At 42.5% G+C, this 16725-nt stretch overlaps 1 protein-coding gene across 7 annotated transcripts in view; it reads right to left on the bottom strand.

Moving 5' to 3' along the window:
- Nucleotides 1–16725, bottom strand: part of TEAD1 (TEA domain transcription factor 1) — a 264355-nt gene that overhangs the window by 70691 nt on the left and 176939 nt on the right. For 4 of the 7 annotated variants that reach the window (XM_061201474.1, XM_061201476.1, XM_061201470.1 and 1 more), the window contains 3 exons: nucleotides 3481–3545; nucleotides 1076–1138; nucleotides 924–986 (listed from right to left, as the gene is read on the bottom strand). In XM_061201474.1, the coding sequence (XP_061057457.1) occupies nucleotides 924–986; nucleotides 1076–1138; nucleotides 3481–3545 (191 nt within the window). The remainder of the gene's footprint in view (nucleotides 1–923; nucleotides 987–1075; nucleotides 1139–3480; nucleotides 3546–16725) is intronic. The other 3 variants (XM_061201472.1, XM_061201471.1, XM_061201473.1) reach the window with 3 other exon arrangements.

Genomic DNA, 16725 nt, shown 5'->3' with positions numbered 1-16725 from the left:
TCCATGCAAACTATAATCCCTTTGCATTTCTCAAATAGGGCATTATGGAGGAAAAAAAGTCATGTATGCTTTACTGCAAGTTTTGGAAGGGGAGAAAATAGGGAGAACTTGCATTTTTAAGTCGTCCATGTCTCTGTTTTTGCTATGAAATATATTTTAAAAGACCGGAAAATGAGGCACATGTACAAAAAAAAAAAATAAACTCAAGTATAAACGGAATTGCAAACATGGATTTGATCAAGAGCTTTCCCATCTCTAAGACCTATCTTTTTTTTAAGCCCTCACCTCAAATTTCTTTTCTAATTAACAAAGCCACACACTTAAAAAACATTAAGCAATGTGGAAGAAATCTGGCAGAAAATACTCTCTGTTGGAAGAACACATGAAAAATTACATGAAGAAGATGTATTTTTCATAAGTACTGAAAATACATCAAAAGCACAAATTAAAATAATTTCTGAATTTTTTCAAAGTAATTTCACAATGGCCACTTGGAAATGATTCATTTATAATTTCTACACCAACTTTGCATCTCTTTGACTTTTTTCCCCCTCTCCTAGCTCAGGGCTGCTTGGTGGATATTTGAAGGGTAAAAAAGAAATCATGTTTCTGTGCTGAAAAGTTATCAAGACCAGCTCTCTGCTGCATTTGCATTGTTATTAGGGACACACACACACACACACACACACACACACACACACACACACTCTCTCTCTCTCTCTCTCTCTCTCTCTCTCTCTCTCTGAGCTTAATGTGAGGCTAGTACAGAAACAGAGAGATTAGACACAAAGAAATGTAAACAGCTCTCACATGCGAGGAAACTAGGTTACCAGAATCCCAGCACCAGGCATTCACCAGTCACCATGGAAAACAGGAAGTGAGATGCATAGCAACCACAAGCCAAAAAGCAGGAAAGCGCATACCTTTAGCTTGGAATGAAAATCACGAGATTTCCTTCTGGCAAGAACCTGAATGTGACTAGACACCTGCAGGGTAGGGGAAGGGAGGAAAACAAAGGAAAAGCCTGTAACCATGGAGATGAAAAGCCCCCTACAACTGGGCAAGCCAGACGTACCTTAATGGCGGCTTGAATTTCTCGAACTTTCTTTCTTGCTAAGACCTGTATATGACTAGACACCTACATTGTTCGGGTTTATGAGGGGAAACAAAACAAAACAAAACAAAACAAAAAAAGGAAATCAAATATAAAATCGCTACTCCTTGGGAGGGTTTCGGGGTGGGGGGTGTGGGGGAAGGTTATTTGCATCTCAACAAAGCTCTGCAGTTAGGAATACACAGTCCCAGCCAGACACCAAGCCCCCAGCGCTGCTCTAAGCTTTTCAGACTGGGTCATCACTGCAGTGACTGGAGTCAGGATGAAAGTTGAAGCTAATCTTAGTTTTCTCACCCAGGAGAAATCACGGGCACGGGATGAGAGGGGGAGAGTGGGGTTGTTTTCTTTATAAAATTAAAAAGGTGGGAGTAGAGGTAAATGAAAATATTTATAGCTTCTCAGTATCAGGAGGGAAAATCCCTTTTTCTCAATTTAGAAGAGACTATCCATAAATTAGCACATTCCGCAGAATCAAAAAGCTGAAGCTGTAGGTTGTATTCTGATCTCATTAAGAGCTCTGGATTCTGTAGCAAATGTTAAAATAATACTGACATGTAAATTAGATCTCAAAGAGAAATGGAAAGACCCAGTTAGCAGAGCTTTTTTTTTTTTCCCCCTTATAAATATCTTTAATCCTTCCACTCTTTTGGGTATTGACTGGGCGCCAAGTGGATTTGCATATTATTACAGAGCGAAAAGTGTGAATACAGCCAGCCAGCCATCCTGTTAAAAATCTGGGTTGAAAAACCACACGGATTTGCTGAACAACAAATTCACATTGGAGAGGTATCACCAACTGCCGCCTAAAAACATCCCCAGGATGCCGGGGTATGGAAACCAAGCCAAGCCCGGCTTCTGAAACACAATGATTCCACTGGGTAAACAAATTTGCATCTCTTTCAGCGGGACTTGGTTAAATTTAGAAGTGTCCCCCCAGTGAAGGGGTTGGGCACATGACCAGAGCTCACAGACCAGCAGACAGCCCAGGTCCAGCACTTTCAGTATGCTGGGAATTAGATTTTGTCTGTTTCAGAAATTTAGAACCTCCCATTTAGAAGTTCAGCGACTGTGATGCCATTAGTTGATTTCAAACACTCTAGCCACCCTAAAAACAGGATTTATGATAACAAATGAACCTCTTATCTCTAACTTTGTCTTCGAGTTTCAATTTGCTTCTGCATTTTTTTTTTTAAAGTACGGAGAAGCAGGAACTCCCCCATCCTCTTCACCTCTCCATCCTGCTCCTGCTTTCACTTGTTTTCACCAGAATTGTGTTCTGATGTGATTCTCTGACTTGCTGAGGGCCACAGTGGGGGGAATATCCACCGAACAGACAATGCCCTGCCTCTGAGCACTGGCAGGAGGCCACCTGCCTCTGTGCTGACTCAGCAGTGGGCTCCCGGCTGGGGCACAGGAGCGTTCCTGGGGAAAGCTCTCCCCGTCATAAACACTCCGGAAAACAACTTATCACTGAGCAGAGGACTGGAATCTGCTGCTCAGGCTTAACGAGACCACAGTTGAGCTCGCCTTTTGGTTTGATTATAGTTTTTAAAATTCATGCCATTTCAGCCAGCATAGGTCAACATTAAAATATACATATATATTTGTTTCTGTTAACAACTCACCCATGAGGTTGGTTTGATGGTTTTCCCCCCTTCCATTTCTTTCTTTTTCTGTTTTTTGTTAAACACTAATTTCTCATCCGTTCCAGTTCTGAACTGGGTCAGAGATTTGGGCTGCTTTACATCAGAAGGAACGAGGAGCGCCAGAACGCTGACAGAGGGCAGAGGAAAATTCCTGACCCTGCTCTGCACAAAGGTATTGTAACTTCATTTCAGTCACAGCAGCTACTGACAAAAAGCCATAGCTTAAGGAGCAACAGTTCCCTGGACGCACATCATTCAGCCTTATATTCCAGCCAATACTCATGGCTGCTAGTGTTACTTTTTCATTGAAATGATGACTAATATGTAATTGTTCCAGGATTTTACAATGCGCAAAATCTCAAAATTTCATGACTTGCAAAGTATACCTGCACCTGCAGCTTTTGCAATGTTTGCAGATGCACAGTTGCGGAAAGAAATTTAAGTTTTACAATACAGTACAGGAACAGTTCATACACTGTCCTTAGCGGTGAAACTTTCCCATATGTGTATAGAAGGAACTCCAGAGACCACATAATAAAAGGTCACTGAAATGATGAACAGTGAAAACTGAGCCAATTTCAAACACCTACAACACTGACGTCCTTACAGGGAACTCCAATCGGGGGCTCCTAGGAGCCAAAGCACAGACAGCCACTGCAGCCAAAAATGCCTCCTTGGGCCATTCGCTAACATGCACAATTTCCAGGTCGGTTGTTTTACCTGTTTTCTGGTCCTCGTCTTCCCTGTCCTGAGTTTGATGTATCTGGCTATCAATTCATTCCTACCTGAAAGAAAGAAGAATTTACAATAAAGTAGGTTACTTTGGGGCGGGGCGGGGGGAGGGGGGAGCCTCTGAAAAGCTAAGAATAGAATTCAGAATCAGGAATTTTTGTTGCACCTGTAAGTTTATTAATGCTAGAAAAATAAAAAGGACAATTTTTTGCAAACAATATTTCCTAGGAGAAATTAGGACGAAGGGAATTTAATTATGAACTACAGTCAGCAATTGAGGAGAGAAATGTGCCTTTTAAAAATGTGCCTTTGTGTTTGCATGCTTGCCCCTAAATGGATGGTCACTTGTATAAAAAACAAATACAAGGATTAGTGTGGGAGTATACAGACCTGGTTCTGTTCTAGTCTTACTTTTCATATTCCTTCTCACCCAGGTTTCTACTCAGAGTTAACTCCAGTTAGAGTCATTAGAGCCACGAGAGGATGAACTGCTCTGGCCACAGAAACACAACGAAAAGAAGCTACAGTATGAAGACAGACACCCCCGTAAACGTGGTCACTGTGCCAGTAACAAACTATACACAAAACCATCAGCACCAAAAAAAAAAAAAAAGAAGACTCAACCTTTTCCAAGCTTTATTACCTCTGGGGGAAAGAAAACGCCTTAAAGTATAAACAAATACCCCCGGTCCCTACTCCAAGAGACTGAGAAATCTCAAAGAGACGACCTGAACTATAATATAACGGGAAACTACACCCCCAAAGCCAAGTGGGGAAATGTATTACTAATACTACATGAAATATAAATGCACTCATACGGGACATATGGGTCCAAACTGCCACTATAATCATCACGGTATATCCAGTGGTCTAATTTGTGTTTGCTGTCTTACTCCCCACATATACTGCATAGCTGAAGACAGCAAGAGATTCTGTCTTGTTCCCCAAGGTCTCCCCAGCACGCAGCACACTGCTGGGCACACAGAAAGAATAAATGAGGAACTAACACAGCCTCTGGTGACAGAGAGTACCACAAGCCCCAGACCTCCCCAGCAGAGTAAAGAACTGGCTGCCCTGGTGAGAGTGTCTTTATGGGAATCTTGCCTGAGAATTCTAAAACCTCTCCCATCACTGCCTAGAACATTCCTGTAATTATGGCTCTGTTCTCCACCTGCCCGTGTTAGGACCGTGCAGGATACGGTCGTCACTGGAAGGCAAGGGAATCGTGGAATCTTGGGACTGGGAAGTACTTCTGAGTCATCCTTTCTTACACCTAAAAGTCTAAGTCCTTATGTAAGCCAGCACTTCTAGAATTAAGGAAGCAGCCCATTCTATCTTAAAATATACTGAAGAATTAAAAGACCCTCCTTATTTGAGGCTTCCTGTAACTTTCATCCCCAGATTCTTTTTGTTCCCCTTAATAAGAACAAGGCTATTTCTTTCTTTTGCTTTTTTTTTTAAATTTATTTTTATTTATTTATTTTTATTTTATGGCTGTGTTGGGTCTTCGTTTCTGTGCGAGGGCTTTCTCTAGTTGTGGCAAGTGGGGGCTGCTCTTCATCGCGGTGCGCGGGCCTCTCACTATCGTGGCCTCTCTTGTCGTGGAGCACAGGCTCCAGACGCGCAGGCTCAGTAATTGTGGCTCACGGGCCTAGTTGCTCCACGGCATGTGGGATCTTCCCAGACCAGGGCTCGAACCCGTGTCCCCTGCATTGGCAGGCAGATTCTCAACCACTGCGCCACCAGGGAAGCCCCCAAGTCTAGTTCTTAATGCACATAACTGCCTTTCAGATACTACTGACAGCTTTCAGGTCCTCCTACAGTTGTATCCAGGCTAAACCTTTCCTGTTCCTTTGTTATCTGTGATAAGCTTTGGAACACTCCCATATCCATCCTGTGACCATCCTTTGTCTAGTTTCCTTTCATAGCCTGGAGGCCAGAACTGTAGTCACCTCCCTGGTCCTAAATACTCCACCTCTGTTAATGCAGCCTAACACTGCACTAGATTCGGGGGGATCACAATAAACCGTCAACTGATGTCAATTTGAACTCTTAGGTCTTTTTCATATGGCCTAATTCTCAGATATATCCCTACCCCTGTTCCCAGTCTTTTCATGCGTAGTTGGGATTTTCAGATCCAAATACAAAATGTTATGTGTATTTCTATCGCATTTCATCTTATTAGATTAAGCCTATCATTCCAGTCTTTGAATCTCAGATCCTGATTCTGTGACTGAACTTACCCTTTAACCACAGGAAAAGGACCTCTAAATTCAGTTTTGAGGATTGCTTCTCAAAGCATTCTCTTTCAACTTTTGAGAACTACCAATATATCCCCTGTAGTGTCATCGGGTCTACTTCTCCATCTCTCAGATGGTTGTACAGATTTTGCAATTTGTCTCAAAGGCTGGCTGACAGCAGAGCCCAGCTAGGAGTGCCTAATTACCAGAAGCCAGACCTAAATGACAATGTCTGCAGCGGAGCCAAGCATCCTCCAGCTCAGGGCCTCACTGTGCACCCTGTTCAGAGCTGAGTGGCCAGGACGAAATAAATCCAGGGCTCTGAATTACATGCAATTTCATCTGAACCTTGTCCAGATGGGAAAAACGTCTCCTGCCCCCCCGTCTGCTTATTTTCTAGGAAAGCAGACAGAATAGCTTGATACAAGTGGCATATAACCTATATCGTCAGTTTTTAATTTCTTATGGCATTTGGTTGAATGAATGAGATCAGTACCTAGGACAGCCATGTTTGACTGTGCACCCTGTGGTTTATGCAGTGGCATAAACAATGTCAACTCATAATTTGATTAAAATGCTTCTAAAGATCACTACTTCTACAAGAAGGCCTCACTGAGCATCTACTATGTGCTGAGCGCTACGCTACATCATTTCATGGAAAGCTGGTCATGACTCTCATGCCCCTGGTTCTTTACATGAGCAAGATTACCTTTCTTTTAAAAGCCTGTGTTCTTTCTTTCATACCATGTTTCAAGCCATGAAGAGTAATTAACTTGAAGCTGCTATGTGTTTCTTCTTGCCTTGCCATAGGAATATTGCTGATTCAAATTGTAAATTCAAATTCCACTAACACTAAGCATCTACCGTGAACTCAAAGCAGAGTGTTAATCACTTTATTTTTTGTGAATTTTTTTAATGACGATAAGGGTGGTTTTGTGCACAGAAAACATCAGTCAGGTTTACCTGGCTTTAGAAATGTTTATTTCATTTGTTTAGTTATTTTAAAAAAAAACCTTAAATGCCCTAGTTCATCTTTTAAGTTTTCAGTTCAACTTACAGATCCTATCATTTTTATAATCACTTTCAAAGGGCCATTGGATTAATGTTTGGTCCATTTTACAAACCTAGTTAAACTCCTTCAAACATTTAAACTATGTATTTATAATCTATAATTTATTTAATTCTTTTAAATATTAGAATTGTTTGATTTAACTTACAAAACCTCCCCTTAAACAACTCTTAGAAACCTAATAAATTCTCTTAAGTGCCCCAATACTGTTTAGAAATCTAGTTAAGACTTCAACCTTCCCTAAAATCAAGTCTAAGTCTGTTACTTTATTGCATATTTTAAATTGGAAATACAGGCTAACCTGTTATGTGGGCCAAATTATTTTAAATATGCATACTGAAGTACTCACATGCACAAATCCTTTAAATAAAAAATATTAACACTATGGCTATGATTATATTAAAAACTTCTACATTCAATTCTAAATCTTCCCAGAATTATAATATGCTTACCCTTTAAGGAAACAAGTATGTCATTCCAAATGATTTTGGAATATCTTTTTGGGTGCTTGGGGTTGTACTTATTTTGCTAGGTTCTGAACGAATTCTTGTTAGCAACCTTGATAGGACGTTCCGAGCCCTATTTATATTTCTATAGCATGGCCCTCCAAACAGGGTGGGTCCATACAGTTCAAAGCCTTGGATTTGAATCATGGTACTAAGGTACAGAATTCTCCAACCAAGGACAGGGAACTCAGGGACACCAAACATCACTAATGTAACTGGCAGTGGGGCTCTGGTCCATACAACACAGTCCTGTTTCACAGCCATGAAGAATGCTGGTTATTAGAAATGTTAACCCTCATTTCTCTAACTCTCGCTTCCAAAAAAAATACACATGTACACATACAGTGGTGCTTGATCCAGTAAACCTTACATTACAAAAGTTACTTTCAACTAAGTTAACTTTAAAGTTAATCATGATATTCCTAAACTATTCCTACAGTTATGTGGGTACCATCTCTCCCTGTGCCTTACATGATGCCTGTCTGGTGTATCAGGGATATAAAGACAGCCTAGCCTGCTACCCACAAGGAGTTCACTGTCCAAAACAAGGGCTAAGATAGAGGAAATCAGCTCTACGTGTCAGACAGCAACTGAAAGAGGTTCTAGTAACATATATGGGTAATCAGCCACAAATAATTCCAGAAATCTAGAAAGCCTTCCCCAAAGTACTGGAATATAAGCCAGCCTTTAAAGATAGATTACATTTTCTCCAACATTACAAAAAATTTCCGACATACACAGTGAACACAATATACACTATATACCCACCATCCAGATCCTACCTTCACTTTTTCTTTTATTTGCTTTATCACATGTCACTCCATCTATCCATTCTTCTACCCGTCCACCGAGCCATCTTATTTTGTTGCTGTTGTTGCATTTCAAAATAAGTGGCAGGCATGATAACATCCCTGCATCCTTCAGTGTGCATATCATTAACTAGAGTGATAAGACTGATTTTGATAGGCAGAATGGAGGGGGTATGCTGAAGACCCTTTTAGACAGAGGAAGCAGCATTTTAAAATATATATACAGAGGAAACTGGGGCTCCTAAAAACCAGGCATGCTGACCCTCAAGCTCCCTTGACCACTGCACACTTCCTCTTTCTGAGCCCAGGAATCTCCAGGTTCTACATTCACAGCATCCATGAATCATCTCCTTCATTCTTCTCTATAAATACCTGTAATAGCTTATAGAGCTGAGTGGCAATGTCACACTTCACCACTAAGTGTCATCATACTACAGCTTCTCTGCAGCATAGAATGTGCTTTAGAAATGCACACATTTAAATGTAACGCACGTAACGCATGTAAACGCACATTTAAATCTGAGATGCAGTAGCTGCAGTTGCCTTTGCTTTTCCCACAGGCAAGAGGCAGCAGCAAAGGCAAACAGCCTGACCTGTCGCTTTTATACTGTGATCCTCACTAAGCGCTGTGATCCAGTTTTTATTTTCTTTTTCCTTTCTCCTAAATGACATAACACAGTTGAAAGTGAGCCCATCATTGGCTTTTCCAGCCTCCCAGATTGCTGTGAAATTTCCTGCTAAGGGGGCAATAGAGAGAGATTCCAACAGAAAGACAGGGAGTTCGCGCTGTGCTTGCCTTACCCAGAGAGAAGACGGGTTAACGTTGTTGTGGGCTTGTGTGTAATGGGATGTGGCCTCAAGGTCATGTTTGAGGCACAGCAAATGCAGGGTCTGTGGCTAGAAATTGTAGCCCAGAGACACTCGGCTTTAACAGTGTAAGAGCCACTTTGTAATTGAATGGAGTCAGGGAGCCACAAAGGAAGAAGTAACAAATGGAACCTCCTCTTCCCTGGCTGCAGCCAGTCTGAAGACTAACACATACTCTGGCCTGGGGAAGGGGCTTTAGTGTACTCTAAGGAAACCTCTCTTGGTCCTCTCTTTGCTGGGACGGACATGGGAGGATTCCCCCACAGGTTTTTCCCATGTTAAAATAATGAGAATCAGAAAGAAAACTCAAGTTTCTTCTGACTGCTAGACCAAAGCTGTATGAAACAGGCACTGATGCTATGGTTGTAGCCATAGGGTCTTCCACACCCCCTCACAAGCCTTAACTTGGCCCAAGGGCACTATTAGGCTGTTCCTTGTTAACACCCTGAGCTGTCTGAGCTCTGTACCTGAACACACAATTGCTTTCATGGCCTGCATCTCCTTGCCCATTGCTGCATGTCTGGATTCTGCCTACCTCTCAAATGCCTTGTCCTTCATGAGCTTTCCAGCTGGAAGAGGCCAGGTCCCCTCCCACTAAACATCCACAGCCCTTGACCTTGGCCTCTTTACTGCTGGCTCGTATCTTTTCTGCCTTATATTCGATCGTTTCAGCACATGTCATGGCTCCAAACAGATCATAAAGTCTTTAAGAACAAGAACCAATGAGGGAATTCCCCAGTGGTCCAGTGGTTAGGACTCTGGGTTTTCACTGCCAAGGGCCTGGGGTTCAGTCCCTGGTCGGGGAACTAAGATCCCACAAGCCACGTGGTGAGGCCAAAAAAAAAAAAAAAAGGAGCCAATAACATTCATCTTTTCTCTGCCTTCCCTTCCCAACCAGCTCAATGTTTATGGAATGAATTGTCATCAGGAGCAGAGAAGAGGCTCCTATGTCCCTACAATCCAGTTTGACACTGAATCATCAGCATAAATTGGAAAAAGATGACCCAGTGAGAAGAAGCAAAGAAAGATGTCTTCTACGAGGTGACAACACCACAAGGCACGATTCTGTCCTCCAACACCAGCAGCAATGCCCAATGAGAGAGCGATTTACGAAGGACTTTCTTGGGCAAGAGTCTACGAGATGGTGTTAAAATACTTTCTAGCTCTGGACCTCTCTGTATGACCTGAGGTTCATGTAAAGGAAAAAGTATCTTAGAATATGAAAGCCAACAACCAAAAAGCACAGGTGTAGGGTACACTGCAGGAACCAAGTGTCAGCTGCTAGGGAGAGGTCGACAGAACGGGGATGTTGAATGAACCTGTCCTGCTGAAGACCTGGGGCGTCTGTATCTATGGATACTGCCAGAGGAGGCAGTAGAGACCATTCACTGACCCGTGAGGAGTTAATAATTAGCCATTTCTCACACACTGCTGCATCACCCCAGCAACGCTGGGAAAGAAAGGAGGTCTACCAAAGCTGGCCAGTCACCCACTAGTCAGACACCCACCACACCTACAGGGCACAAGCAACATGCTAGGATTCTGGGGGCAAAGAGATGCCATCTCTGCCTTCAGGGAGCTTACATCTGTGAAGGACTCTCACCCGTGAGAACAGACTCAAGTCACCCTACCCCTCTCCACGCCTCTCAATCATGGCATGCATCAGAGCTGCCAAGTTCCATTTATCTGAATGACTGCATTATGAACACCTGCCTCCCCCACTAAAGACAGGAATTTCCAGAGGAGCAGAGACCTTGTGTTTTCGCTCATCGCTGTGCCCCCCGTGCCAAGAATACAGCAGGTCCTCAGAAAGTAAACACTGACGGAACGAATAACTGAATGAGAGGGATAGAGAACCAGAGTGGCAGAGGGGTTCAAGGCTTAGATTGGGGGTAAGGGAAGGCTCACGAAAAAGAGCATTTGAAATGGTCACAGAGTGTTGTTGCCAATGAGGAAGTTTGGACACCAGTGTCTCAGTTAATCCCCAATATAAATCATTGACCAAAAATCAGCACCAACCAACAAGGAAAATCACCAGAATGGGCCAGGCAGCCCATTCTGGGTTGCCAGGGGCTGGTACCGCATGTTCCCGATCTAAAGTCTTACAAAATGAACTGGTGGCCTTCAGGAGGTGAACACTGAAAAGTCTCAAATAAATATCCTCTGTCTGCACTCACCCAGAGGCTTACAAGGAACAGCTTTAGAAGGAAAAATACACAGACGAAGGCTGTGTTAACCCTGGTTGGTCAGAACTTATTCCTTGAATCCCTTCAAAACGCCTGGCAATAACTCAAGTCCCACCTCCTCCGAGTTCCCATCAGTCAATGGCAGCTGATAACATTATCAAGTGATGGCTCCATAAAACACTGTGGTCTCCTTCATCTTAGCTAACAAACTACACATTTGCATAAGACTACAAGAGTCAAAGAGAGACGAGCAAGTAAAAATGTCTAATGTTATGGATTGAATACAAACAATCCCTCCATGTTGAAGAGAATCCTTTTTGTTGTATTTATTTCCAGAAGGAAGATAAATATAAATGAAGAAATTTTTCTAATGGCTCATTCTTTATGAAGCAATAAAAAGATGCTATACAATCACCTTTTTAAAAAAAAATTTATTTACTTTATTTATTTAATTTTTGGCTGCATTGGGTCTTCGTTGCTGCGCGCGGGCTTTCTCTAGTTGTGGTGAGCAGGGTGCTACTCTTCGTTGCGGTGCGCGGGCTTCTCATTGCGGTGGCTTCTCTTGTTGCAGATCACAGGCTCTAGGTGCACAGGCTTCAGTAGTTGTGGCTCGTGGGTTCTAGAGAGGAGGCTCAGTAGTTGTGGAGCACGGGCTTAGTTGCTCTGCGGGCATGTGGGATCTTCCCAGACCAGGGCTCGAACCCATGTCCCCTGCATTGGCAGGCAGATTCTTAACCACTGCACCACCAGGGAAGCCCTACAATCACCTTTTTAATCCTCTACCTAGCCTTAATTACGTTATGCCTCTAGTCGTTCTTTCTAATCCATCCTATATACAGCTACTTGAAGCATACCTCTGGTTCAGCCACTCTACTGCTTCAAGACCTTCTGCCTATAGTCTAAAGGTCAAACTCCTTTAGTATAGTATTCAGTATGGTCCCACCATCTGGCCCTAACTTTTTTTTTCATGACATACCACCGTCACCTTAATCCATTTTACTGCCATCAAAATGCACACCTAGCTTTCAGTTCCCTGAAGCATCCTGCCATTCTAAGGTTTTGCTCACAAGTACAATACCCCTTAAGACCACCAATCAAAAGCCTTCCAGGTCCAGCTCAGATAGTCTTTCCACCACAAAACCTCCATGAAAGGCCTGAAATAGGCACTAGGCTTGGAGTGTGTGAAGAGGAGTGAGCCAGGGAGCCAGGCACCTGGAGCTCACCTCACAGACCAGTGGTTGGGAAAGACCACAATACTATAAAGCAAACTGAAACCAAAGACACTGTGAGTTAAAAACAAACTGCCTGGGACTTCCCTGGTAGCACAGTGATTAAGAATTCGCCTGCCAATGCAGGGGACACGGGTTCGATCCCTGGTCTGGGAAGATCCCACATGCCACGGAGCAACTAAGCCCGCGAGCCACAACTACTGAGCCCGCGTGCCACAACTACTGAAGCCTGCGCGCCTAGAGCCCGTGCTCCACCACAAAGAGAAGCCCACGCACCGCAACGAAGAGTAGCCCCCTCTCGCCGCAACTAGAGAAAGCCTGCGCGCAGCAACGAAGATCCAATGCAGTCAAAAATAAATAAATAAATAAATTTATATATATTAAAAAAACTGCCTTGTATATACAAGTGGGGTGAAGGGAGATGGCTTGACTCTGACTGGGAAGTAGCACAGATTCCCCATGCTGCCCTGGGCCCAAAGGACTTTACTTCTGCATGGGTCAGGGCACTGCCCACATTCTGGCTCTAGCAAGAGTTCCTTGTGTAAAAGACCGTAAGCTCCTGAAAGGTAGGTTCTATATCTTCAGCATTTTTGTGTCCCACACACTCAAGGTGTGTACAGGATATTAATGGACTCTAACCTTGTTGACCCCAGTGGCAACCTAAGTAGACCCCCTACCCAGAGGCTCTCAGGAGAGCATTCAGTCCTGACAGTTGCTGCCTTTCATCTTGTGGGCATTCACCTTCTCCTTCATGCCCACATCTGATTACGTTGCTTTCCTACATCAACAGGTCCCCATCCATTATAAGAAAGACACACACTCCTTAGCTTGTTACCTAAGGCTAACAGCCCATTCCTGTACTGCTATAGTAGCTTCATAGAGTTCCCCCAGCCATCGCTATGCTTTTCCACACCTCTATGCCTTTGTGTAACCATCTGTCCTTAAATGTTCTTTTTCTTCTCCTTTGCCAGCAAAACTCCTATTCATCCCTGTAAGCGCCAACTGAAGCATTTCCTCCTTGACATCTGGGAGCTTTCCAAACTGAGTTAGTCGTTTCTCCTTCGTATGCTCATGTACTGAGCAGAGAGCCCGGCTGCTGCCACACTGACATTACTTACCTACAGGACTATCCAGTCCCCTCTAAGCATAGTGACTGCTCTATGGACAGAACCCATCTGGTTCTGACTCCAGATCTGGCGCCTATTAAGTAGGTGCTCAATAAATGTTTTCAATTAAAAGAAAAAAAAAAGAATGAATGAGCTCTCCTCTTCCATATGGAGAAAATCAGAAAAAAAAATGATCTAAAAAAAGAGTACCTAAATTGGATAACAGCATTGTCAATACCATCTGAAATCTGTAGGCCCTTTTACAGTTACAATTATTTTAGTGAGAGGCGGCACAATTCTCCAGGCTCTTGTCCTGCGCTCTTAGCTTGGCTCAAGTGTGACCAACACGTGCTCTTTTCCTCCTCACCCCTCTCTCCCCCTGATCACCTCCACATGCCACAGTAATGTGGACCTGGTCCAAAAAAAAGGTAATCCAACATTAACCCAGGAGAGTCATGTTAATGAAAAACTTTGGTAAGAACACTCTGTTTATTTATTCATTATTTGGCCTTAGAGAAGTGTGAAATCCACACATTTGAAGTGCTAAAAACTGCTGGTCTTTAATGGAGAATCTTTAATAGTGGCATTGCTGCAAACTATTTTTTTTTTTTTGGACTCAGATGTATCATTGCCTAGATCTTTTCTGGGAAATTTGAACATGTACTTATTAGCTCTGTGAACATGGGAAACTTGCTTCACTTCTCTGGACCTCTCTTTCATTACTTGAACTGACATACACGGTTTCTGTCCAGGATACCATACCACATGGCATCTAGTATAAACCTACAATGCTTCTACTTTTAACGCTATAGAAATGGAACATCTTTTCCATGCTACACTGAAAATGTCCTCAAAATCTTTGCATTCATTACCTTAAATCATCCAAACAATATGGCCATAAAACCTGTTTCTAAGTAAAAGGAGCCCTTTATTGTGATATCTGAATATTAAGAGGGCATCATGCAAACTACGTAGTTGCTACAATAATCTTTTAATTTAGAATAGATTCTTCCTTGAATAAAATAGCAGGAATTAGGTTTTTGCTAAGGGCTAAATGAGGCCAAAATTATAATTTGTGGCAGATTGTAAAATTACCTCTATGAATAGACTGCAGGCATTGCATTAAATGTCCCAACCATGCCATCAATGGTCATCATGCAGAAGTAAGAAAGGCCCTGTCTCAACCTAAAATGCAAGAAGTCCAACGTTCTAGAAGTGGAAGAGGAGGCCACTTTGGTTTTGTATATTCTCATGGTAGTGGTGGTAATTTTGGAGCAGGACCAGGAAGGAACTTTAGAGAGGATCTGATGGATATGGAAGTGGTCCTGGATTCAGGGGTAGCTATCATGGCTATGGAGGAGAACCTAGAGGTGGCAATTTTCTAGGTAGCCCTGGTCATGGAGGCTATTAGCCAGAATCATGGTGGAATAAGACACAATGTTATTCCTTTAAAAAATTTTTGTGGGTGTGTAGAGTTAAGAAGCTGTTGCACGTTTATCATTTAATAAAAATTATTCTAAAGGAAAAAAGAAAATAAACAGCATGTCCCCCATTGGATTTCCAGAATTTAGTTCTCAGTGTAAAAACACAACTATCATTAGAAGAATTAAGCATCAGCTTCTGAAGTTATATAGCAGTAGCTATACAAAGGTGAGTTATGCAAGCATTAAATCCAAATGACACTCACATAGGATTACTTGCTGCTTAGAAAACATAGTATTCGATAAAAAGAATTCTAAATGTCTAGGCACTTAGTAATTCTTTTAAAAATAATATGGAAACCATAACATAAAGAACAACATTTAAAAAAATGCACTCAAACCCAAGAGACTGAAACTTGGGGGGTTAAGCTAAATGAAATAATACTGGATGACAGGTAGGGATGAAGTGAGATAACAGAAAGCTAGACAATACCTACTGTGTGAATACCTACTGTGTCAGCACTATTCAAAGCACTGTGCTTATACATGCATACATTTAACCTTCATTCCCACCTTATTCCCATTTTATAAATGCTGAACCTGAGGTTCAAAGAAGAAACTTGCCCAGGTTCCCAAACTAGTTAAGTGGTGGAGTTGGGATTTGAACCCAGCTTTGTCTTCCAAGCTCATTATGCTTAACATCAGACCAACTGCTCTGAAAATAGCCTCTATAATAAGTTAACTTCTCACAAGACCATTACTAAGTGCTTAACCAAAACAAAATCTTAAAGGGGGTCCAACCCAACCACGAAGTGGATGGAACTGTAATATACCATTTTAAAAGTCCATTCACCACCTATAATACAAGATAAAACCTCACCTCTTCATGCCTTCAAGGCCGTCATAATCTGGCCACAATGCAGTCCCCCCCTCCCCTGTTCAGTAATATCTGTTAAGTATCTTCTATGTAAAAGGCATTGCACTAGGCACTGGAGGAGATACACACTGGAATAATACATGTTCTCTGCCCCCAAGGAGTTTAGATTCTAGAAGGAGAATTGAGGCAAGAAGCCACACATCTGTAATAAAAGGCAGAATATTTAGGAGGAGAGGAAACAGACTGAAGAACAGTTTGAGAAAAGTCCAGAAATGTTTCCTCCTGTGGTTGCCACGCTCTCTGTCATTTACCCAACTGCGCTAGACGCATTCGACTGCTCTCAAAATCAGAAGTAGCCAAAGGCAACAATGTCGTCAACGAGAAAGCAGTGGCCTATGAAACGGGCTTTCATTTTAGCTGGTGATCAAGCAAAACAAAGAGATTAGCTCTTTTGGTTGAGTTTTAGATTCAGGAGAGTTAACCCATTTTTATTCCCCTTTTAAATTTCTAATTACTCAGGTAATATGCAATATATTCTCTGTAAAAAACAAAATTGTTACACATACAAACCCACTTTTTGCCCTTTCTCCTGCCTCGCTCTACAGAGCTATTGTGTCTGTTGGGTGCTATTCCCTTTGTGTAGATGACCTGCCCTCGCCCCTCGGTCCTGCCCAAATCTGCTGAACACTTACTTCTGAGTTGTCAAGACCCAGTTCAAAAGGCACTCCCCCAGCTCCCTGACAGTTTGTCCTGCCTCTTCAGCTCAGCAACCTCCATGCAAACTAGCATAGTGCTTGCCATGCACTCTTCCTCTGCAAGTTTTTGCTCCTTTTTTTTTTTCTTTTTTTTTTTGACAAATTAGGAGCTTCTTTAAAGCAAGGCCCACGTCCTGTTCCCACAGTATCCCCCGTCCTCTAACTCCT

The sequence above is a fragment of the Eubalaena glacialis genome, chromosome 10 (assembly GCF_028564815.1).
Source record: "Eubalaena glacialis isolate mEubGla1 chromosome 10, mEubGla1.1.hap2.+ XY, whole genome shotgun sequence".
Lineage (NCBI taxonomy): Eukaryota > Metazoa > Chordata > Mammalia > Artiodactyla > Balaenidae > Eubalaena > Eubalaena glacialis.
Note: the sequence above shows the minus strand (reverse complement) of the source record. Positions and strands in the feature narration are given on the sequence as shown.